At 42.5% G+C, this 26,159-nt stretch overlaps 1 protein-coding gene across 4 annotated transcripts in view; it reads left to right on the top strand.

Annotated features, from left to right (window-relative positions):
• TBC1D4 (TBC1 domain family member 4) overlaps positions 1–26,159 on the top strand; it is a 214,575-nt gene that overhangs the window by 123,639 nt on the left and 64,777 nt on the right. For 3 of the 4 annotated variants that reach the window (XM_047755696.1, XM_047755694.1, XM_047755695.1), the window contains exons 2-5: positions 8,110–8,697; positions 10,952–11,041; positions 15,437–15,541; positions 22,793–22,925. In XM_047755696.1, coding sequence (XP_047611652.1) covers positions 8,110–8,697; positions 10,952–11,041; positions 15,437–15,541; positions 22,793–22,925 — 916 coding nt within the window. Of the gene's footprint in view, positions 1–1,428; positions 1,546–8,109; positions 8,698–10,951; positions 11,042–15,436; positions 15,542–22,792; positions 22,926–26,159 lie in introns of those variants that run through there. The other variant, XM_047755697.1, reaches the window with a different exon arrangement.

The following is a 26,159-nucleotide window of genomic DNA, read 5'->3' as shown; positions in this document are numbered from 1 at the left end:
CTCATGGCACTTATATATCTTCCAATGACTTTCCATTGGTTGAAGATAAGATTTTGAAAGCCCAACAAATTCTAACATTAGGAGTTCCCTTCGTGGTGCAGCGGAAATGGATCTGACTAGTATCCATGAGGATGTGGGTTCGATTCCTGGCCTTGCTCAGTGGGTTAAGGATCCGACATTGCTGTGAGCTCTGGTGTGGGTTGCAGATGAGGCTCAGATCCGACGTTGCTGTGGCTGTGGTGTAGGCCAGCAGCTGTAGCTCCGATTGGACCCCTAGCCTGGGAACTTCCATATGGCAAGAGTGTGGCCTTAAAAAACAAAAAGAGAAAGAAATTATAACATTAAATGACCAAACTAGTCTTTTCTCCAAATGCTGAGCTGATTTTACTCCTTTCTTTTTTCTTTTTTTTTTTTTTGTCTTTTGTTGTTGTTGCTATTTCTTGGGCGGCTCCCTCGGCATATGGAGGTTCCCAGGCTAGGGGTCCAGTCAGAGCTGTAGCCACCGGCCTACGCCAGAGCCACAGCAACGCGGGATCCGAGCCGCGTCTGCAACCTACACCACAGCTCACGGCAACGCCGAATCGTTAACCCACTGAGCAAGGGCAGGGACCGAACCCGCAACCTCATGGTTCCTAGTCGGATTCGTTAACCACTGCGCCACGACGGGAACTCCCTGATTTTACTCCTTTCTTAAGTGAAACAAAATTAGAAAGGAAATCTACCTATCCCCTAGTAATGTGTATTACTTCCAAAGCAAATATGTACCTTTTCTTCACTGTTTCTCTTTGAGACTAGTTTAAATTGTTAGTTCTTCTCAGTTGGCAGATTTTTTTTTTTTCAGTTTACTTGAAGTGTTTCCTAGTATCTTTCCTGAACTTTTTTTTTTACCCTTTCCCCCCTCTTTTTTTTTTGTGCTTATTAAAGTTTTGCTGAGTCTACTCTGATTATTATTAAATGATTAATAATGAATCAGCAGCTAATAAGCTCATGTTGGTTGTGAAAGAACGTACCCAGTTATTTTTTTGCTTTAAATATGTCTATGAAGCTTATCCTTGAGTTCCTATTTGTATCCATTTTTAAATATCTGCTGAAGTTCATCTGTTTATCAGTGAAACTCTATGAGGAAAGAAGATGTTGTATTATAGATTAAATTTCTCCTGCCTTCACAATTCATGCACGTTGGAGGCTTATGATTATTTAAACAGCCTAAGAAAGACATGCATGGTACACAAAGTTAAAATGCTTCTTTTTTAAGAAAGCTAGTGTCTGTTCTTTAGTCCTGAACAATCAGTGTGTTTCCTGATTGCAGAGTCAGGAAATACTTTACTTTTGAAGCAATAACGGTTATTCCTGGGAAGTTTTATAATTGGCTGCAGAGTGATAACGCGGACTTGAACAAATACTGTGAAATTACTGCTGGCTTATCTAGAAAGAAGAACTTCTTAGGTGCGACAGAGAGCTAATACTAAGGATTAATTACATCTGTTTGGCATATTCATGCTCTTGGAGAACGACTCCAATTTTCAGCTGGCTTCCTGACCAAAGGTATCTTTCTTTTGTGCTTTTCAATATCCAGATTCTTCTCCTGTGTTTGTGTAGGCCTTTTAACATCACTGGGTGGTAGTTGTAGAATTTATTTTCTTTTGAAGTCAGGTGACGTGTAATTTTTACAATATCATTAGATTTCTTGGAGTGTGATTACCGGTTGTGATAATGAATTAATGAGAAACAAAAACCTAAAATCTGGGGATCTAATGGCAGTTTTTCTTTTCTTTAGAGTGAGGAGTTGCTTTAACGTCTGAATTTGGATACTTGAATCTAAATTCTTTTAGCGAGATCACTGAAGGTGTAAGGACAAAGTACTAGCTAAAGGTGGCATTGTACTTTTTCTAAATATCATGAGGCATTTGAAAAAAGCCCCATTCATCTTATTGTTTGTTGACTTGGTTATTGTGTTAATGGAAACGAATAATGTCGATGACTGACAATATTTCTGGCTTAATAATAGAGATGATTCTCTATCTCCATTTAATATCCATTATCTTGCTCTTGTATTGACATCGATGCAAAAATAAACCCGTAGAAATTTCAGTGAGAGCTTAAGTGAGATTTAAGTGAAAGCTTATTGGTCATCTATCCAGCCCCACTCTACTAGCGAGGAAACTCTAGGGTGGATGCAGAATGACACAAATACCTGGCTGATCTGGGGACAGAGTATAAACCTCAATCCCGAGGTAGAGGGATTATTAATTCCCTTTTCATTATTGTTATTTTGTGTTAAAATTAGGTGCTGCCGTGTAATAAAACCTTTGCCTTGAATTGATGTTGAATCCTCATCAGCCTCTGTGAGATGTAGGCAGATCCTCAGCATTGGCGTTATTCATAGCCAGAGCACAAATAACTAGAATACACACCTAGAATGTGTGGCTGGAGGTGTCTCATAGCACCTGGAGACATTCTTGCCACACACATTCACTTCCTAGTTGAGGGGAGCACTGGACAGAGTGGAAAGCCACAGGTCTCCATTTTGGGGAGTACCAGCTCTCTCTTGTATAATCAACAGAAATTTACTAAATCTGTCTCAGTCCTGGAGAACTTTCATCAGGTTTCTAGGTAGCCGTTTACTATTTGCATACTTCTGTTTGCTGACAGCTGCCACTCAGTTTCTTCTGAACAGAGAATTCTTTCCCAGTGGTCACATGGGAGAAACTCTCAATTTACTGAAGCACTTACTAAAGACACAGAATCACCCCAGCTGAGTCTTTCTTGTAAGAACTAGTGTAATGTATGAACGTAGTGTAATGGTTGAGAGGAAAAGAGACATTGAGAGATGCAGTAACACAAGGAGTCAGACTCATTTCCTACTGGCACAGTGGGTTAAGGATCTGGTGTTGCCACAACTGTGACATAGGTTGCAGCTGTGGCTCAGATTCCATCCCTGGCCTAGGAACTTCCATATGACTCAGGTGCTACAGAAAAAGAAAAAAAGAAAAAAAAAATGTCCGTTAACACTGTCCTATAGCAGCAGAATACTGTTTTCTCAAAGCGCCTTGTGTTTGTGCAAGTACTAGAGATTGTGTGTTTTTCCTGTGCTGCTTCTGATTGAGTCCCTTAAATATATGTCTCAACAGAACGTTTTCATGGTTCTCTGATAACTCATTTCCCCGTCATGGATATTTTACTGTCCTTGCTTTATCAGTGTGTCTCTTCTGGTATGAGCTCTGAGTTTGGAGGCAGGGGCTGTATAATATTCACTTCTATGTGTGTCTGCTACTTAAAAGCAAAAGCAGAGCCGAATGTTGTTAGCTCAGTTTCACAGTTAAGTCTCTTTGCAGCCCAGGTCATTGGAAGGTGTGTTTATTCATGACCCGAGAGAAGATATTACAGGCACAGAATCTGTGTTTTATGGTGCAGTTAACAATTAAAATTACTGGAAGATTAAATTACCTATCAGTTTAGTCAAGATGATAAGCTTTACTTATATAAACTGGGTCATTCACAGAGTTATATGTAACTGAGCTTTTTTATTTTTTATTTTATTTTATTTTATTTTATTTTATTTTTTTGCTTTTTAGGGCTGCAACCACGGCATATGGAGGTTCCCAGGCTAGGAACTACAGCTGCCGACCTTCGCCACAGCCACAGCAACTCGGGATCTGAGCTGCATCTGCCACCTACACCACAGCTCATGGCAACGCCAGATCCTTAACCCACTGAGCAAGGCCGGGGATCGAACCCGAAACCTCTCAGTTCCAAGTTGGATTCATTTCTGCTGTGCCACAACAGGAACTCCTAATTGAGCTTTTTACCTGTGGTCAGAAGAAAGTGTCCACTGAGACTATGGAAATTCAGCCACTAATCAATTCTTCACATAACAGCTCTCCGTGTAACAACAGAGAAAACGTACAAACTTATACTAGAGAGGAATTGATACAAAGACGGTCAGATTGACTTTAATTTACAGTCTCAGCGATAGAATATAACTCTAATATTCCTTAAAATGTATGTGACAAGATCACAATTCTGCAAGTTCAGAAAAAAATCCTACAGATAATATCTCTTATTTGGCACAGCATAGAGACACTGTGGAAATTTAGGTGTACTTGGGTTGGAAAATCAAGACCCAAAGTATTTAGTGAAATATAATTAGTGAGGAAGGAGGGAGCCATCTATTTTAGAGCTTTGCCTATCCTTCTAGAATCATTGTACTTTTCGCAGGGTTCAATGTCTAGGTCACTGTCCACGGCTTTGGCCCTTGTCAGATACAAAAGCAAAAAGAAAATGACAGAGGGCTAAGATTGCTGATCATGTGTTAGAATAAAACATCTGACTTCCCTGGAGATATGTCAACTGTTCAGGGTGAGTCCCTGAAACTGTAGCATTTGGACTTTATTCTTTCATAGGAAATATTCTACTAGCAAGCTAAAAACATTGTGATTTTTAAACTGTGAATGCTCTGGCAGGATATCCAAAATAATTATGTGAAAAAAGAAGGGATTCTGGTTTTAGAATTGGTGGTAGAAGATTTGAAGAAATACCATATATGTCGGAATGTGAAGCAACCCCGTCTATAAGAAGCTCTCTCTTTTCCAAAGGTAAAAATTACCCCAAACGGTGATTTTTTTCCTCTCCAGCGCGCATACTGAGCATCTGCTCTGTACCAGGTCTTAGTCTAGGCTCTGGAGATACAAGGAAAAAATGGAGGTGGGGAGGAGCCAGAAGTCATTACCCTCCAAGGGCTTATATTCTAGCAAGTAAATTACACAGAATGTTAAGAGGTGAGTACTATAGAGAGCAATAAAATGGGGGAAAATTTTAGGGGAACCCTGGCTGTGTCAGAGTGTGTGCATGTGCGTGTTTGGGATGCTGCCTCACCAGGTGACATCAGAGGATGGATTTCAATGAGATGAGGAGTGAGCTGCAGTTTTCTAGGGGAGGAGCTTGGAGTTCAGAGACCTTGAAGGAGGATTGTGCCTGCCTTGTTCAAACAGCACCGCTAGCTACGTCCAGTCTCTTGGGTCAGAACATGGGGGAAGATAGTATGAGAAAAAAAAAGAGTGTGTGTATATATATATATATATATATATATATATATATATATATATATGACTGGGTCACTTTGCTGTGTAGTATAAATTGAAGGCATGTTATAAATCAACTATACTTTAATAAGAAATACCAGTGTCACAAAACAAAACAAAACACCGAGGTGGCCAGTGTGGCTGGAGCAGAGTGAGGGAGGCGGGAGGGTAGGAGGAGTAAGGTTAGAGGAAATGAGGTGGGGATGAAAAGATGGCATCTAAGTTGACTCTCTAATGGTCACACACGGGATGTCACATGCAGAGGGGGAGGTCCCTGTAGGACTTTGTGGGGATTTTGTCTGAATGAGGCGAGCAACATGACAAGCTTAAACAGGATCCTGTTTACTTTTGAGAGTAGACTGAAGGGGGCAGAGGATGTAAGTTGAAAGATGATTGCAGTAAGCCAGATGAGAGATGATGAGTAGTATTCCATTTTTTAAAAAAATTTTTTTGGTCTTTTTGTCTTTTTAGGGCCACACCCTTGGCATAGGGAGGTTCCCAGCAACCTCAGATCTGAGCAGGTTCTGGGACCTACACCACAGCTCAAGGCAATGCCGGATCCTTAACCCACTGAGCTAGGCCAGGGATCGAACCCTTGTCCTCGGATACTAGTCGGGTTCATTAACTGCTGAGTCATGACGGGAACTCCAGTATTCCATTTTGTATGAGTGTGCCACCTTTGGTTTATCTGTTCATTTTTTCCTCAGTTTTATCAAGATATAATTGACATAGAGCATTGTATTTAGTTCAAGGGGTACAACGTGATGAGTTGAGACGTGTGTATATTGCAAGATGATTACCAGAAATTAACATCACTCTCCTCCCATAAAGATTCACTCGTGTCACATGGTTATGGATTTTTTTTTTCTTGTGATGGGAATGTTTAAGAGCCACTCTCTTAGCAACTTCCGAATATACGGTATAGTCTTATACACTCTCGTCACCATACTGTACCTTACATCCCCAGAACTTACTTGTAGCTGCAAGTTTGTACCTTTTGACCACCTTCACCCATTCCTCCCTCTCCTGCCTCTGGCAACGGCCAGTCTATTCTCTTTATCTGTGAGCTTTTTTTTTTTTTTAATTTTTAAAATATTTTATTATTATTATTTTTTTTGTTCTTTTATTTTTTAAGGGCGACACCTGCAGCATATGGAGTTTCCCAAGCTAGGGGTGGAATCAGAGCCGTAGCCGCTGGCCTAAGCCACAGCCACAGCAATGCCAGATCCAAGCCGTGTCTGTGACCTACACCACAGCTCACAGCAATGCTGGGTCCTTAACCCACTGAGCAAGGCCAGAGATCGAACCTGTGTCCTCAAGGATGCCAGTCAGATTCGTTTCTGCTGAGCCATGATGGGAACTCCTATTTTTTTTTTTTTTTTAAAGATTCCAGGAGTTCCCGTCGTGGCGCAGTGGTTAACGAATCCAACTAGGAACCATGAGGTTTCGGATTCGGTCCCTGCCCCTGCTCAGTGGGTTAAAGGATCCGGCGTTGCCGAGAGCTGTGGTGTAGGTTGCAGACGCGGCTCGGATCCCGAGTTGCTGTGGCTCTGGCGTAGGCCAGTGGCTACAGCTCCGATTCGACCCCTAGCCTGGGAACCTCCATATGCCGAGGGAGCGGCCCAAAGAAATAGCAAAAAGACAAAAAAAAAAAAAAAGATTCCACATAACAGTGAGATCATACAGTATTTTCCTTTCTCATCTGACTTATTTCACTTAGCATAATGCCCTCTAGATGCGTCCATATTGTTGCAAATGGCAGGATTTCCTTTTTTTTTGGCTAAATAATATCACGTTTTTAAAAAATCCATTCATCTTTTACTGGACACTTCGGCTGACTTCACTTGTGTCCATGTCTTGGCTATTGTGAAGAATGCTATGATGAACATGGAGGTTCGGGGAGCTCTTTAAGAGAGTGATTTTCTTTCTTTTGAAGTGGAATTGCTGGCTCATATGGTAGTTCTATTTTCAGTATTTTAGGAACCTCCATGCTGTTTTCCACGGTGACTGTATCTATTTATATTTCTACCAACAGTGCACAGGGGTTTTCTCTCCCCCCCTTCCTCCCCAGCACTCACTTTCTTTTGTCTTTTTGATGATAATCATCCTAACAGGTATAAGGTGATGCTTCATTGTGGTTTTGTTTGTGTTTCCTTGGTGATTAGTGAGTTTTCACTTGTGGAGGAACATTTAAGTTGTTTCCAGTGCTGGGGTATTGTGACTAAGGCTTCTATGAATATCTGTGTATAAGCCTTTCTGTGGACATATGTTTTTAAGGACTTTCAGCTCAATCTCTAGGAGTGGAATGACTGGGTCATGAGATAGATCTAGGTTTAACTCCTTAGCAACTGCCAGCCTCCTAAGGTGGTTGTGCCGTTTTACATTTCTGCATACAATGGGTGAGGGTTCCAGTTGCTCTATATCCTGGTGGGCATTGGCCTTTTTGATGTTAGCATCCTAACAGGTGTGCAAATCACATCTTCCTATGGTTTTAATTTGCATCTTCCCTGAAGGCTAATGCTGGGGGGGGGGTGTCTGGATCTTAATCTTTTCGTGGAGAAAGTTAATTTTACCCTCATTGTTGAAACTTTGGGTTCCTTTCAAGCTGAGGCTCATAATAATTTATTTATCTCAGTCGTGGTTGGTACCTCAGTGTTACACTTTATTTTTAATTTAATTTTTAACCTTTTGACTCCTTATAATAACTTTTAAAAGTACTCAGAGGATATATGATGATTTACTAAAGGTTGCAGTGGCCTTTGTAGTCTTATGATTTTGTTTTGGGGAAATGATTACATTTAAAAGGGAAAAGTTTAAAGCTGATATCATAAAATTTCAGTCTGATCCCTAAATCATATATATCTGGTAGTATAATTTAAGTTTACACTTTATGTTATGTAGGGTCTGTTCCTCTCTGCATTTTGTCATTTGGTATGAGAATGCAATCCGTGCGATAATAACAGGTCTAGGTAAACATAAATGATCCCTAAATACTCCACTGAAGTGAGGATTTGGAATTCTTTTCCAGGTTCCGGATGTCATCAGCAGCATAAGGCAGTTATCGAAAGCGGCCATGAAAGAGGATGCCAAGCCCAGCAAAGACAACGAGGACGCCTTTTACAACTCGCAAAAGTTCGAGGTCCTGTACTGCGGCAAGGTGACGGTGACCCACAAGAAGGCCCCGTCCAGCCTCATCGACGACTGCATTGAGAAGTTCAGCCTGCACGAGCAGCAGCGCCTGAGGGTCCAGGGCGAGCCCCGCCCCCCGGATGCGGGCGAGGACTCGGCGGCGCTGGTGGCCGAGGCGCCGGCTCCCCTCACGGACGCGCTGTCCGAGGAAGGGGACGACGTCGCCGACACCCACCCGGTCTTTTCCTCCGCTCCCAGCCAGCCTGGACCGGCCAGCTCTCGCATCTGCTTCCCCGAGCGGATTTTGGAAGATTCTGCCTTTGATGAACAGCAGGAGTTCCGGTCCCGGTGCAGCAGCGTCACGGGTGTCCTGCAGAGGAAAGTTCACGAGAACAGCCAGAAGCCCCAGCCGCGGAGGAGGCACGCCAGCGCGCCCAGCCACGTCCAGCCCTCGGATTCGGAGAAGAACAGAACGATGCTGTTCCAGGTGCTGCCCTGGCCGCGAGCTCTCGGGGTGTTTCCCCCTCCTTTACTAAATGCAAGCGGCGGGGTGGCCAGCTCCTCGCAGTTCCTCAGTCTGCAAGCATCCAACTTTTCTGTCTTACCCCCTGGGAAGCAGAGCCGGCAGTGGACAAAGAGAGCAAACAAAGGAGAGTAGTGAAGGGGTGAGAGGCAGACGTGCAGTGTAAGAAAAAAGGGAGCAGGGAGAGGAGGAGAAAGAAGCACTTAGAGGAGTGTCAGGGAAAGTTGGTGGGGAAATAAGAATAGATTACTCTTAACATCCCCAGCGTTTGCCTTAGCTTGATTCTTTTTTTTTTTTTTTGTCTTTTTGCCATTTCTTGGGCCGCTCCCCTGGCATATGGAGGTTCCCAGGCTAGGGGTCGAATCGGAGCTGTAGCTGCCGGCCTACACCACAGCCACAGCAACACGGGATCCGAGTCGCCTCTGCAACCTACACCACAGCTCATGGCAATGCAGATCCTAAACCCACTGAGTAAGGGCAGGGGTCGAACCCGCAACCTCATGGTTCCTAGTCGGATTCGTTGACCACTGAGCCACAGCGGGAACTCCTTGATTCTTAAATAATTTTTTTTTTTAAACGACTGTAGACAGCCAACCTTATAAAGGGTCTGAAGGTATAATTTGAAAGAGTGTGAATTGTCATGAGGAAAAGAGAGTTTTCTAGAGAGAGAAAAAAAAAGTCCAGAGACTCATAGATGTATATTCAGATGAGAATACCCCAGTATACTCTGTCACACAAGAGAGACAGTTAAAGAAACATCATAGACCTAATAATTTACTAGATCAGTTATTACAATAATTGGGTACAAACTATGTTATAGGTGTAAAAGACAATTCTTAATTCTAAAAAGTACTTTTTGGAGTTGTATAGGGTAGAAAATGTCAGAGTAGAAATTGTCTTAAAAGAACTCAAAATTTTTTTTTTTGTCTTTTTGCCTTTTCTAGGGCTGCTCCTGTGGCATATGGAGGTTCCCAGGCTAGGGGTCCAATCGGAGCTGTAGCCACCAGCCTACGCCAGAGCCACAGCAATGCAGCAGGATCTGAGCCGCATCTGCAACCTACACCACAGCTCATGGCAACGCCGGATCCTTAACCCATTGAGCAAGGCCAGGGGTTGAATCTGCAACCTCATGGTTCTCAGTCGGATTTGTTAACCACTGCGCCACGGCGGAAACTCCCAAAAGACCTCAATTCTTAACAACACCCTGTAGAGGATCTTTAATTAAACCTCAGCTTTGAGGATTAATTTGTTTTTCTCAGATTTGTGTTTTCTTGGAAAAAAAATAAGAGCAACTTCCTTTTTTCCTGTTGCAAAGAGCCCTTGAGAAGGAAATTCCACATGTACCTTGGTAAACAACCTCAGTGTGTAGTATTTGCTATAGCAGAAGTTCATGGGTTGTTTTGTTCTGTTTTGGATTTGATAACTCTAGGCATGTAGTTAAAGTGTCTATACTCTTTGGTGATATGCTGAGTTTTCTCCCTTCTTTAGGATATTAGATTTGTTCTTTTCCTTAGCTAGCCAGAATCCTAATTTTTTTCTAAGTGGTTGTTTATTTAAAATTTTAGGCAGTTTCTGCCATAGCTCAGTGGTAACAAATCCGACTACTATCCAGGAAGACTCGGGTTTGATCCCAGACCTCACTCAGTGGGTTAAGGATCTGGCGTTGCCTCAAGCTGTGGTGTAGGTCACAGACGTGGCTCGGATCCTGAGTTGCTGTTGCTGTGGCGTAGGCCAGTAGCTGTAGCTCCAGTTCCACCCCTAGCCTGGGAACTTCCATATGCTGCGGGTACAGCCCCAAAAAGCCAAAACATATTTTTTCTTAATTCATCATCCCAAATTGCGAGTATATCTTTCTGTTGATCATTTGTTAGAAAATATGATTATAACTTGTAATTAAATAATTGGAATCTTTACAAATCATAAAGTGAGGGAAAGTGGGATTTTTTTGAAAAGACAATAATTTCTAATCTGGGAAAAAAAAGCAGTTTCTTGTCTATTAAGACCAACTTAATTTCCATGATTTCTGGATGAAAGGAAGAAATGTTTTCAGGGAGCTGGTCATTGGGGTTGAAATATTGATTGGCTTGGATATTGACACGTGTGAATATGTACATCTGGGAGAGAGCATTTGCATCTGTATAATTAGTCAGATATTTAATTGTAAAGTAAAATATTAGAATGATCAGCTGGAATTAATTGGAATGTTTTTATTTTTAAGGTTGGCCGATTTGAGATTAACCTCATCAGTCCAGACACTAAATCAGTTGTGCTTGAGAAGAATTTTAAAGATATCTCTTCTTGTTCCCAGGTATGTATTAAAGTAGAGAATAGTATTTGAAGAAACCAATGAAGACTTTTTTCCAAAGTAACTGCAAAATAACTAGGCTGAAACTCCTTCAGATTTTATTCTTAAAAAAAAATTTTTTTTTTTAAGTAGATTTGTCTTAAGAGTGTTCATGTGTTTGGGTTTATGCCAGGGTGAGGCACCCTGGTCAGGTGCCTCAGTATCATAACGCTTTGTCCTCATGTTCATCAATCCTTTCTCCTCCTTGTGTCATTTCATCCAAGGGGTGGAAGGAATTTTTGTGGTGGTGAGTTCTTTTGAAAAATATCTTCACAGTTAATGTTCTTCAGAATCTTGGGCAGTAGGTCTTGTGGGCATTAACAAGTCATGTTTGCTCTCTATGCCATAGTAAGTAATAAAAGGTGAACTTGTACTTTCAAGTTTATTCATGTAAATAGGAAATTTTGAGAAAAAAAAAAGGTTTTGGTGGAGATCTCTGTCCTTTTACTTATTTTTAATTCTCAAATTGTGTATTTGTTAAGTTATTTATTTATTTATCTACTTAGTCTTTTTAGGGCTGCACTCACAGCACGTGAAAGTTCTCAGGCTAGGGGTCAAATTGGAGCTGCAACTGCCAGCCGACACCACTGCCACAGCAACACAGGATCTGAGCTGTGTCTGAGACCTGTGCCACAGCTCACAGCAATGCTGGATCTTTACCCCACTGAGCAAGGCCGGGGATCGAACCCGGGTCCTCATAGATACTAGTTGGGTTTGTTACCACTGAGCCATGGCAAGAACTCCCTGCGTTTATAAGTTTTTAAAGTAATCTATGCAACTCTATGTGTTCAAAGTCATATTAGACATAAAGCAGTGTCCTAAGCACCACAGTGATACTTTAGAATGTCTATCCAAAGGTTAGAGCTATCTAAATATATTGCAAACGCAGAATTTCTGAAGATATTAGAGTAGAGGGAGCCTCTCAAGCTGAATATGGGAACGTTAAATATGCAGAGGTGCCTCTGAGGAGGTCCCTGGAATAGAGAAGCATTGGCTCCTTTCCTGGCAGATGTACCTTAAATGTACCTTCAGGGACTTGGATTTTGCCAACACCTCTCCCTATATTTTCACATTGAAAAATCAGGACTTCCTGTTTTTTAAAAATTGGTGTTTTTAGTTTTGGAATTAGCATTGCCAAAGGAATGATAGACATTCTTCCCTTTGAAAATGGCAAACTTTAGTACATCTGGTTAATTACTCTCTTCAGCCTCAGCTAATTCGGTCTCATTCCTAATATTTTTTTCCATTTCTACTATTTCATTTTAATGATTCTTTTATTATATGGAGACACAGAATTATGTTGTGAGGGCAAAAGTTTTCTATTGTAAGAATTTAGAGAGCCAGCATCTGACTGTAGGAAGACTATATGGCAAATTTCTAAATTCCTATATAAAGGACAAAAAAATGGGTAGAAAGATTATTCACTTGGGGGTTTCCCTTTGTGGCTCAGTGGTTAACGAACCTGACTGAGATGCATGAGGATGCAGGTTCGATCTCTGGCCTCACTCAGTGGGCTAAGGATCTGGTGTTGCTGTGGCTGTGGTGTAAGCTGGCGACTACAGCTCTGATTCGACCTCTAGCCTGGGAGCTTCCAAATGCCTTGGGCGTGGCCCTAAGAAGACAAAAAAAAAAAAAAAAAAGAGGAAAGATTATTCATTTTAACTGAAACATATTATTAAGGATTCTTCTAATTACTTGTGTACCGGGGCAGGCATGTCCTGCATGATCATAAGCTCTGTGAGGGCAGGTGTCTTATTCTGTAGGGCATCAGAGAATAACATGTATTAAGATGGATTTTAATGTTTGGGCATTCAGTAACTGTTGAATGAATATTTCGGCACATTGGGCCTTATGCCAAATATGGGGCAAAGAGTGGTGAACAAACCATTGTAGTTCCTGGTCCCCAGAGCAAGAGGAGTCATTGGAAAAGCCTGTGCCTCCCAGCAAGGAAACTAGCCATGCTTGTTAAACATCTAAAGGAAAACAAAAAATAGAAAAAGAAGAAGAAAAAAAGAAACAGCCAAACCAAATATGTAAAACTGACAGTTCAAACAAGAATTTGCTTTTCCTTTTTTTTTTTTTAAACAAGCTTTGTATTCTGATATTCTGGTTCCAAAAAAAGGATTAAATAAAAACAAGAAGATCTGTGCAAAGACAAATAATTAGCAGGTTAATTTCTGCTCCTCACTGAGTGGCCCTTTCTTATTACTTCTTTGCTGCCCAGAATTGAACCAGTGGAGCGTGGCCACCCTCAGGATGGGCATCCTTTTTTTTTTTTGTCTTTTTTGTCTTTTTGCCTTTTCTAGGGCCGCTCCCGTGGCATATGGAGGTTCCCAGGCTAGGGGTCGAATCGGAGCTGTAACCACTGGCCTATACCAGAGCCACAGCAATGCAGGATCTGAGCCGAGTCTGTGACCTACACCACAGCTCACAGCAATGCCGGATCCTTAACCCACTGAGCAAGGCCAGGGATCGAACCCACGACCTCATGGTTCCCAGTTGGATTCGTTAACCACTGTGCCATGATGGGAACTCCCAGGATAGGTGTCCTTTTTAATACCTGCACACCTCCAAATGTTTCTTTCTTCAATATCGATAGGATGGTGTCCCTGGCAAGCCTGGGGAATAAAGGAATGGTTTTCTTTACCACTGCCTGAAAACCCGCTGAGCTGATGAGGTCCTATACATTTCTTCCAGTTAGTGCTAAGCTAGTGGAAGATTAATCACGAATGAGGTGTATCAGATGGAATTTACTTTCACCTCATGGATTGTAGCCTCACTCCTGCTTATTGAAATTTTTTTCCCCTTTTTATCAGAGTTAATTTCCTTTTTCCACATCTGTTGGGTAGATTGAGCTTATTATTACAAGAATAGTGGTACCGTCTATCAAACAGGACAGACACTCTAAGATATTTCTGAGTTCTAAATCTCAAAAACTTCTGAGGGCAGGTGCCATTACTGTTTTTTATAATGAGAAATGAAGCCTCAGAAATAATTTTTAGCACCCAGCACAGTACCTCATACCTGGTAAATAGGTTGAACCAAGATCGAAGCACAAATCTCTGACTTCAAAGCCTGTTTCTTTTCTTTCTTTCTCCTTCTTCCCCTTTTCTTCTCCTCCTCCTTCTCCTTCTTTTCTGTTATTCTATACTTCTTTATTGACGGTGTGATTTTTTTCATATCTTTTTGTTTGTTTGTTTGTTTGCTTAGGGCCAACCCACAGCATATGGAGGTTCCCAGGCTAGGGGCCGAATCAGAGCTTTAGCCGCTGGCCTACGCCAGAGCCACAGCAACCCAGATCCTTAACCCACGGAGTGAGGCCAGGCATCAAACCATGTTTGAGACCTACACCCCACCTCATGGCAACACTGGATCCTTAACCCATGGAGCTAGGCCAGGGATCAAACCTTTGTCCTTATAGATACTAGTCAGATTCATTTCTGCTGAGCCATGATGGGGAACTCCTGACTGTGTGATTTTTATGATTAAGTCATAAAATACAGATTTTCAAACAATTATGAAACTGAGCTTCTAACTGTGGAATAATTTCATGGTTTGAGTAGCGGTCCAATTGATAGTTGCGAAAGACTATGAAAGACTTGTGAAACCCACTGGGGTTTAGTGATTTGTAGGACAACTTTAAATATTTTGTCTTCCTGGCTTTTCAAAGTACTGTGCTTTCTGCCAATATACCAAGATGCTGTCTACTAATTGGTTTATATGTATGCAGGCTGATTGCGATTCTCAGATGATTCAGAATGTTTTATTACATATAGCTGAGGTTCATTAGCTTGTGTTCAGAAAGTCCAGGTTTGTGAATTTGGATAGTTGACATCTACAATAATTTCTTAAAGGATTAGTCTTCTGACCGCAAGTTGTGGCTCCTTGAATGTCTATAAATAGGCAAATATTCTAGTATTTTTAATGCCTACTAGAGGGAATTGTGTGCCATTTAATTAGAGCATAGTTAGTCTTTAATGATTCTTAGTCTCCTGTAAACAAGAACAGGGTTTATGATAAATCATTAAACTGACTTTTCAGAGACAAGCAATACATTGGAAACTCCTTTACTGGTAAACACTGAGTAGTGGTTTTATTACAAGAGACAGTGGGTCATGCCCTCTGTAATCTTCCTCCTGTGGCCCTGAGTTGGCGTGAGTGCCAGAAACAGAGCAATCTGAGCTGGTCTCACCCTTTATTTTATGTATCAAAAGGCCACTGGATAAGTTTGCTCTGATATCGTCTCCCATCACAGCGCCGTGAAGGAGAAATTCATGCACGTGTACGAGCGAGGACTATTTCCATGGTGTCACTTAAAAGGACATAATCCCGTCAACGCTGCCCTTCTCCCTTCTCCAGGGTATAAAGCACGTCGATCACTTTGGCTTCATCTGTCGGGAGTCACCGGAGCCTGGGCTGAGCCAGTATATCTGTTACGTGTTCCAGTGTGCCAGCGAGTCTCTGGTAAGTGGTGTGACTGCTGTCTCTGAGCTCCCGCCCACACCCCTGGGCTAGTGGGAGATTCATCTCTGGTGAACCCAGGCCTCACACAGCAGCCATCCATGGAAAAAGAAGAGCATCTCGAAGTAGATTTCTGCCCTTTGAAGCAGCACCCTCAAGGAAAGCCAAAAACAAATGTGTCCTGGCGGTTTTTAAGCCTGGATAAAAACAAATCGGGACGTGTTGCTGGGAGGATTTTTCAAAGATAGGAAAGACTAATAATAGGAGGAGAACTGTTGCTTTTTCCATTGCTCCTGTCATCAGATAAGGAAGACCTCTTATTCTCTCAATTGCTGTAACATCTCAGAATAGGTGGTGCTGATTTCAGCAGGGTAGAGGACAGTTTTGCTTTTTCCTTTTAATTTCATTAGCCCTGCCCCCATTTTAAAAATACTTTCTTTGAAAGTTCCCGTCGTGGCACAGCGGAAATGAATCTGACCAGGAACCATGAGATTGTGGGTTCTATCCCTGGCCTCGCTTAGTGGGTTAAGGATCTGGCGTGGCTGTGTCTGTGGCATAGGCCGGCAGCTGTAGCTCCGATTCAGCGCCTCACCTGGGAACCTCCATATGCCACAAGCGTGGCCCTAAAAAGCAAAAACAAACAAACAAAACCCCCCCAAAACAAAAAAACTTTCTTTATGGTCTTTTTGAGCCTTTGTTTTCTTTCTTTGGAATTTGAAAGTCGGCTTTTCTCTCCAACACTCCCACCCACCTACCCCACCCCCCCTTTTAAAAGGGGGTGCAGTTAGAGTTTGAGAAGAAAGACGTAGGGCAGACTTGGAAATAGATCTGGTTGACTGAAAATAAGTTGATGTTTTTCCCTAAAATTGTGCACTCATTCTTCCACTCGTGTTATCTCTTCTAAGCATTGTAATACAGACCTTTCCATGTGTCTGTCAGCATTCTTTGAAGCAAAGCATTTCCTTAAGTTATTTCCTTCCACCCCAGGGAAACACACACCATTTGGACATATGCAGAGTAAGGCAGGCAGCATCCTCCTCATTTCCTGGATGCATGTTGTCATCCTTCCTGCTCATGCTTGCCTCCACATTCCCAGTGTGGACACTGAGTTGAGGAACCAGGGAATAAACTGGTGCAGAGGCACTTTCGGACTACTGCTCTACTTCAGGTCCTAACCCTTTTCTCTAGGGACTGTTGGACTCCCATGGCGAACAGGTGCTTACTCAAGAGAGTAACTTTTGAGTTTGGTTCTCACTCTGGATGGTTAGCCACAGCAATGAAAAATCCACATGTTGCTATCCAGTAGAGATATCAGAGGTCTTAGAGGTTCAGTTCAGGACTCAAGATAGAAATTGGAGAGTTGTTATGTAAAAAGTAGTTGAAGGCATGGACGTGATGAGCGCCCAGGGCGGGAAGAAAACAAGAAAGCTAAAGAGAGCCACGGCCACAACCCTGGAAAATGCCAGTCTCGTAAGAGTAGCAAATGATAGGCGTTCCCATCGTGGAATCAGCAGTAATGAACCTGACTCGTATCCATGAGGATGCAGGTTGGATCCCTGGCCTCGCTCCCTAGGTTAAGGGATACGGCATTACTATGAGCTGAGGTTGTAGGTTGCAGGTGAGACTCGGATCCCGTGTTACTGTGGTTGTGGTGTAGGCTGACAGCTATAGCTCCGATTTGACCCCTACTAGCCTGGGAACTTCCATGTGCCACGGATTCGGCCCTAAAAAACAAAACCAAACCAAACAAAACCCAAGAAAGAAAAAAGAAGATAGCAATTTCAGGGATGTTTGCCCCACTCTTCACCCATCCCCCATGCAGCTTGCCCTTTCTCTGTCCCTCCTCCAGTCTGTGGCTGATTCTGTTTCCGGATCTCTTGCTCTCCTGCCTTCCCCAAACCTGTTGTAGATCCTGTATTTTATTTTGGCTGCTGCATTTGCCTAACTTCCCAATTTAGAAACCATAGCTTGCTCTCTTGCACCATCTAGATCCACCTGTTTACTGAATCTGATAAACTCAAAGATAGAAATATCCCTGGGAGTTCCCGTCGTGGCGCAGTGGTTAACGAATCCGACTAGGAACCATGACGTTGCAGGTTCGGTCCCTGCCCTTGCTCAGTGGGTTAACGATCCGGCGTTGCCGTGAGCTGTGGTGTAGGTTGCAGACGCGGTGCGGATCCCGAGTTGCTGTGGCTCTGGCGTAGGCCGGTGGCTACAGCTCCGATTCAACCCCTAGCCTGGGAACCTTCATATGCCGCGGGAGCGGCCCAAGAAATAGCAACAACAACAACAACAACAACAAAAAAAAGACAAAAAAAAAGAAATATTCCTGTATCCGTCTCCTCTCCTTTTCCTCTTTGCCTGGTACCCAAGTCTGGGCATTCATCTTCTTTACTGACATTATTGCGTTCGTGTCCTAACTAGTCTCCCTGCCACTGGTTTACTCTCTCATCTATCCACTTCCTACATCCTGTGATAGTTTTATTTCTCCCTCCTTATTAAGGGACAAAAATCTCGATTGTCTAGTATGGCAGAAGGGCCCTCCTTAGTCTTCTCTGGTGTCCACTGGAAAGCTCGCCCTTTCGTGACAACTGTGGCCTCACACGTGCTGTTCTGTGACCTAAGCTCTCTCCAGGCTAGACTCCAGAGGCTGGTGTGACAACTAGGTAGGATGGTGTCATTATTTGGCTTGCTACTGGAGGAGCAACTGGTTCAAGCACAGGACACATAAGATCAAGGATCTAAATGAGTGGCGGGGCCCACGGAAGTGCAGCTGACATTCTGAGGTTACTGTTGGCTGCATGGAGTGAGGGGTCTGCCTCTCAGAGGAGGCCAGAGCCAGGGGTTACAGCTTTTATTTTTTTATTTTTATTGTTTAATTTTTCTATTATTACAAGGTATGGTTATTATATATCTATATCTATATCTATATCTATCTATCTATCTATCTATCTATCTATCTATCTATCTATCTATTTTTTTTGCTTTTTAGGGCCGCACTGGCAGCACATGGAAGTTCCCAGGCTAGGGGTCAAATTGGAGCTGTAGCTGCTGGCCTACACCCAGCCACAGCGATGCAGGATCCAAGCCGTGTCTGTGACCCACACCACAGCTTATGGCAACGCCAGATCCTTAACCCACTGACCAAGGCCAGGGATTGAATCTTTGTCCTCATGGATTCTAGTCAGATTCGTTTCCACGGAGCCATGGCAGGATCTCCTGGTTATAATTTTTGATTCCATAGGTACTGCAGGTTTTTTACAAAATTTGTTTTATTGAAGCACAGTTGATTTAAAACGTTGTGTTAATTCCTGCTGTACAACAAAGCGATTCAGTTATACATATATATTCTTTTTCATCTTCTTTTCCATTATGGTTTATCAAGGATATTGCATATAGTTTGCATCTGCTAATCCCAAACTGGCCTCACTCCTTTTATACCATCACATAGGGAAGGCAACCATATCCCCATACCCCTCAAGGGTCCACCCTGCTACCCTGCTTCTATACAAGGAGATTGTATTTCTTTCTTTCTTTTGGCCATTACCTCTTATTTTTTTTTCTTTTTCTTTTTTTTTTTTGGCTGCATCCACGGCATGCAGAAGTTCCAGGCCAGGGACCTAACCTGCACCACAGCAGGTCCTTAACCCACTGAGCCACCAGAGAACTCCTTTCTCTTTATCTGTTTTCATTCTCTTTCTGGCTGCTGCATTGGATGGGAAGCAGGCCACGCTTCACTTTGCTGTGACTTGAACCCCCTTCCCCTTCTCTTTTGCTGTGTTTTTTTAGGATCCTGCCTAAAGATCACATCTTAGTGAAGGCATTCTGACACCCTCTTTTTCAGGAATTGACTCCTTTAGTTCCTTTGTCGTCAGTGCTTTTGCTCCATCTTGTTCATAGGTTTCTAAGAGATCCTGTAAATCCCTTTTCTTTCTTTTTTTTTTTTTTTTTTTTGCTTTTTAGGGCCACACCCATGGCATTTGGAAGTTCCCAGGCCAGGGGTCGAATCAGAGCTACAGCTGCTGGCCTGTGCCACAGCCACAGCCACATGGGATCTGAACCGAGTCTGAGATCTACACCACAGCTCTTGACAATGCCGGGTCCCTGACCCACTTAGTGAGGTCAGAGATCGAACCCGCATCCTCATGGATACTAGTTAGATTCGTGTCCTCTGCGCCATGATGGGAACTCTCTTTTTCTTATGTATTTTTCACATAACTTGCTACTCCACTGGATTGTGAATCCTACAGGGTTCAGACTGTTCTGATTGTTGTTGTCTTCCTCAGTTTCTAGCATAGCAGGTGTTTGTTAGGTGTGTTTTGAGTGAGTGAGTGGGTTATTCTTCATGTCAGGCAATCATTTCCTAGGTGCTGGTTAATCTCTGATTACTGGATAACCTACACTGAAAGGAAAACTGTAACACCTTCTGCTGTCCAACCTCTTTCACCAGTTTTGTTTTGTTTGTGGTTTTTAGTATTTTTGTTTTACCCTCACGCATGTGGAATGAGTTTTCGACACAGGGAGTCAGTGGAAAGTCAGGGAACATGCTGCATTTTCCCCCTTAAGAAGCTCTGTGACTAAGGCAACAGACCAGGCTGGCTGAGAATGTCTTCCTATTACATGGAAGCTGGACCAGAATCCCTGTTTGAGAATCGTTCTTCTTAAGAACGGGTCTGGCTAGAATCTTTGAAATCCGTTTGACTTGAATTTTATCAGTAAGCACCTTAACTGGATGGTGAGAACTAGAACTGCAAGCTTAGAGGAAAAATTAAATGTAAATTTCCTGTATAAAGGAGGATGGTTCAAGCAGCTGACATATAGAATGAAACAGTCAAATATTATAGGTCTAAGCAGTGTGCGATTGATGTGGCTTTGCAGTTGGGAAAGACAAAGTATTGTAAAACCACACATGCTGTGTTGACTCTCTGAGTACAAAGAATTCACAACTAGCATTTTCAGTTACTTCTCTACAGCAATTGCTATGAATTGATAAACAGTATCGGGTTCTGATGGTCCCAGGAGGGGACCTTTCTTCTTTCCTTGTTTTGTGAAATAGCCCAAGGCAGGTGGCTTAAACTTGTTTAAGCAACCCTAACGATTTCTGAAAAATATCATTTCCGCTTTCTCCAAAATTGGTTTAAAAGGTGTGTAAAAAAAAAAAAAAATGACAGTGACTACTATTCAGAGACAAAGAAAAAGTAGAACTCCACAGACCCATAGAAGCAGACAATAATATCCAGGGAAAGTATAACCAAAAAACTAATCAAAACAAAACACCCCCCCCACCCCGGCCCAAAATCCAGGGTACCAAGACCCAGGATTTGTATAGGGTTAAGAGTGTAGATTTTTCCAGAGAATTAGGCTAGATAATCCTTTTTTTTTTTTTTTTTGTCATGCTCACAGAACGTGCGAGTTCTGGGGCCAGGGATCAAGCCCATGCCACAGTGGTGACCTGAGCAACAGCAGTGACAATGCCAGATCCTTAACCTGCTGAGCCACCAGGGGATAGACTCCTAGTCTAGAAAATCTTTTGAAGTCCTTACACATTCTGTCATTCTTATTCTAAAATGCTACAAAACACCTACGTTTGGCATATAAATGTTTATGAGTATTATCTCCATGACAGATTTTAACCTTAGTATTGTAAATTGTCTTTCTTGGTTCCATCACATACTTTTCTCTGGAAATTTAATTTTGCCTGATGGTCACACCGAGAGTGTTTTCTTTTGTTTTCATATGACTGATTTATCTTTGCCTCTTCTTTTACTTTTAATCTTTTTTTTTTGTCTTTTCTAGGGCCACTCCCTCGGCATATGGAGGTTCCCAGGCTAGGGGTCTAATTGGAGCTGTAACCGCCAGCCTACACCACAGCAACAGCAACTCGGGATCCAAGCCATGTCTGCGACCTACACCACAGCTCAGGGCAACGCAGGATCCTTAACCCACTGAGCAAGGCCAGGGATTGAATCTGCAACCTCATGGTTCTTGGTGAGATTCGTTAACCACTGCACCACGACGGGAACTCCTACTTTTAATCTTTTAACACCACTTACAATTTGTTATTGCTGTTGTTGTATCTAGGCTTAAAACAATACAGTTATTCATAGTACACTAATTTAACTTTTAGTTGCCTTAATCCCATCATAGAATGTATAGGCTATCTGGGAAAAAATAGTAGACTTAAGAAAAAATTAAAATTTTTAGAAGCCAAGTAAGGTTTTTAGAATATTTACAACTGGGAGAAATTGGTAGTCACATTTCACTCACTATTAAAATGACCTCTTATTTCATATAGAAATAGATAAAAAAAACCATGAAAGTTCACTATTTCCATTTGGAGGCCTTTAACAGCACAGTTTTTTTGTTTGTTTGTTTGTTTGTTTTTTGCTTTTTAGGGCTGAACGCAAAGCATATGGAAGTTCCCTGGGAGCAAGAGGTTGAATCAGAGCTGCAGCTGCCAGCTTACACCACAGCTCACGGCAATGCCAGATCCTCAACCCACTGAAGAGGCACAGGGATTGAACCCACATCCTCATGGATACTAGTTGGGTTTGTTACCACTGAGCCACAACAGGAACTCCTGCAACACAGTATGATTAAATAACAAATAATAAACCAATGTGCAAACTAAGCAGATGACTAACCCCTTCAGTGCCATAAATAAATGACCCCTAGCCTGGGTACCTCCATATGCTGCAGGTGCGGCCCTAAAAAGGAAAAAAAAAAAAATACCATTGAAGTAGCAGATCAGTACATTGTGTCATACACATGAAAACGGTCTTATTTCAGCCAGCTTTGAATTTTATTTATATTAATTGAAAGTCTAACTTCCAGACTTCATCTTTTCTCTCTCTACCAGCTCTGTGGTCATCAGAATTCCATTATTCATTATTTAGTCAGCATGAACAGAGTCTCACATTGCTGTTGGGCTTTTTATTTTATTTTTTGCTTTTTAGGGCCCACGCATGGCATATGGAGGTTCCCAGACTAGGCGTCCAGTCAGAGCTACAGCTGCCGGTCTGCACCACAGCCACAGCAACGCAGGATCTGAGCTGCTTCTGCAGCGTACACCACAGCTCACAGCAACACCAGATCCTTAACCGGCTGAGCGAGGCCGGGGATCGAACCTGAAATGTCAGTGTTCCTAGTCAGATCCGTTTCCACTCCACCACAATGGGAACTCCGCTGTTGGGCTTTTAATGTGTTACCCTGAAAGCAAAAGTTTATAGACCTGGATTTTGTTTCTTCTTGTAGGTCGATGAGGTGATGCTGACTCTCAAACAGGCTTTCAGTACGGCCGCTGCCCTGCAGAGTGCCAAGACCCAGATTAAGCTGTGTGAGGCCTGCCCTATGCACTCTTTGCATAAGCTCTGTGAACGGATTGAAGGTACCGTATCAGTTGGCCTTGGCAAAACAGGAGTTTGCTTTGGCATTTGGAAGTGAGAAAGCCGCTACTGTTGTTGACTGGTTCTTTGTTTCGAGGTGCAGCAAAAGCCCCAGCATCATTTCTCATGTCCAGTCAGATTTGTGCTGTCAGTCTCTCCTAGGTGCTTGGCTGTTTTTCCTCTTTCTCTCTCTCTCTTTAATTTTTTTTGCTTTTTTTTTCTGAAGGCAGATGCAAGGGAGGAACGAGCATTTCCCACAGTTCTTAAGACTCTGCTACTTGCACAGTGAGAACTGACCAAATATTTGTTGTATGAATGAAGAAAGGCAAAACCATCCCAGAATGTGGACTGTTTACTTAAGTCTTTCCTTTTTTTCCCTTTGCACTTGGTAATGTGTTTTTTTTGTTTTTTTCTTTTTTTTCTTCTAAAAGTTTAGAACAGGAGTGAAACTTGCATGGTTTTTGAGGGACATTTGAAAATCACAGAGGGAATTCCCGTTGTGGCTCAGTGGTAATGACTCTGACTAGTATCCATGAGGATGCAGGTTCAATCCCTGGCCTTGCAGTGGCTTCAGTATCAGGCTGTGTCTGTGGCCGTGGCTGTGTCTGTGGCCATGGCTGTGTCTGTGGCCATTAGCTGCAGCTCGACCCCTAGCCTGGGAACTTCCATGTGCCAAAGGTGTGGCCCTAAAAAGCAAAAAAGAAGAAAGAATATTAGAGTTCTCATTGTGGCTCAGCGGAAACAAATCTGACTAGCATCCATGAGGATGCATGTTCAATCCTGGGCCTCACTCAGTGGGTTAAGGATCCAGCGTTGCCATGAGCTGTGGTGTAGCTCGCAGACACGGTTTGGATCTTTTGTGTTGCTGTTGCTGTGGCTGTGGCTGTGGTGTCAGCTGGCAGCTACAGCTCTGATTAGACTGGCTCGAAACCTCCGTTTGCCTTGGGTCTGGCCTTAAAAAGACAAAAAAAAAAAAATCACACAGCCGTGATATCATAAAGCAGGTTCAAAAGTGTGTTTGGACGAGGGGGAGGGGAGTGAAGGAGAAGTGATTTTGACTCATCTTCGCTTCTTCTCCTTGTCTCTTACTAACAAAAAAGGCTGAGAACTACTGCACCAGAGGAGACACACAATTTACTAAGCACCTGTTAAGCATCTTGCATGCGCTGGGCAGTGTGCTCGGCACTGGGGATGCAGAGATGATTGAGACGTGGACTGTGCTTTCAGGAAGCCTATAGTCTAGAGCAGAAGACAGGCGTGCATGCATGTAAATGCAGTTTAGTATGATAGGTGTTACAGTTGATGGGGAGACTGCAAACTCCAGAACAAAGCAGAAAATGGACTAGCTGTTATAAATGCAAATTGTGATATCTGTTTAGTAGGCAGGAGGATCCTAGGGACGTGGCAGAACTGATGAATAGCCGTATTTACTGAATATCCACTGTGTAAACAAGGACCATTTATTTATTTATTTACTTATTTATTTGTCTTTTTGTCTTTTTAGGGCCGAACCCACGGCATATGGAGGTTCCCAGGCTAGGGGTCTAATCGGAGCTCTAGCTGCTGGCCTACACTACAGCTCATGGCAACGCCCGATCCTTAACCTACTGAGCGAGGCCAGGGATCAAACCTGCAACCTCATGGTTCCTAATCGGATTCATTTCTGCTGCGCCACAACGGGAACTCCAATAAGGACTATTTAAATGTAATATTTAAATTTTAAAATGTATAATTCTGATTTTACAGAATGCACCTTATTTTCAAACATAACGTATGTATATATATAATCTTTACAAAAATGAAATATTCTTTGGTATATGGTAATGGAAATATTATAGGGTTTATTTATTTATTTTATTCTTAGTTGCTATTTCTCCAATACAGTTTTTTTTCTACTGCACAGCATGGTGACCCAGTTACACATACCTATATACATTCTGTTTTCTCACATTATTATGCTCCATCAAAAGTGATTAGACATAGTTCCCAGTGCTACGCAGCAGGATCTCATTGCTAATCCAGTAATGGGAATATTATAGCTGGGGAGGAAAAGCTGAATGACTCAGGAAATGATGTTCCATCAGTTTGCTATGCAGAGAGGCGAAGATTCCTTCCACTTATCCCACTCACAATACTTTCTAGATAGAGCAAAGTCTAAAGAGTAGGCAAACAAAATATTAAAATCATTAAAAGAAAATAAAAATGTTATTTTGTCCCTGAACGCAAAAGCCTTCATTGAGACACAAAAATGCAGAAGCTATCAAAAGAAGGCATTGATAGATTTGACTTCATAAAATCTTAACATTTTTACATAACAACAGCTGCTTACTCTCAGGTTAAATGATAAGCAACAAACGGCAGATTGCTGTTCAGAATTTTTTTTTTTTTGGTCTTTTTGGAGCTGCACCCTCATATGGAGGTTCATATGAGGTTCTTATGAACATATGGAGGTTCACGTGAGGTTCATATGAACATATGGAGATTCCCAGGCTAGGGATCTAATTGAAGCTGCAGCTTCTGGCCTCCACCACAGCCACAGCAACTCGAGATCCAAGCCGCGACGGTGACCTACACCATAGCTTGAGGCAATGCCAATCCTTAACTCACTGAGCGAGGCCAGGGATCGAACCTGCATACTAGTCAGATTCTTTTCCTCTGAGCCATGACCGCAACTCCCTGATGTTCAGAATTTTTTTATTTTTTTGGTCTTTTTGCCGTTTCTTGGGCCGCTCCTGCGGCATATGGAGGTTCCCAGCCTAGGGGTCGAATCAGAGCTGTAGCTTCCAGCCTACTCCAGAGCCACAGCAACACAGGATCCGAGCCGCATCTGTTACCTACACCACAGCTCACGGCAACGCCGATCATTAACCCACTGAGCAAGGGCAGGGATTGAACCCGCAACCTCATGGTTCCTAGTCGGATTCGTTAACCACTGCGCCACAACGGGAGCTCCTGTTCAGAATTTTTAAGGATGGTTATTATCTATAAGAAAAGGATAAAACCACCAGTAGTAAATTATGCAAATCATATTAAAAAACGCTCCTCTGAAAAAAAAAGGTCCAATAATAAAAATGAGAAGATGCTCAATCCTATCAGATATCAGAGACATGAAGATGAAAATAGCAGTAAGATACTCACCCGATTAACTGTTGCTAAGATTGTAGGGATTGTTACATTTATGTGATGTAGATGGGAGTGTGAATTGGTACAGCCATTTGCAGGACAATATATACGCT

This window comes from Phacochoerus africanus, chromosome 13 (assembly GCF_016906955.1).
Source record: "Phacochoerus africanus isolate WHEZ1 chromosome 13, ROS_Pafr_v1, whole genome shotgun sequence".
NCBI lineage: Eukaryota > Metazoa > Chordata > Mammalia > Artiodactyla > Suidae > Phacochoerus > Phacochoerus africanus.
This window is presented reverse-complemented; position numbering and strand designations above follow the sequence as displayed.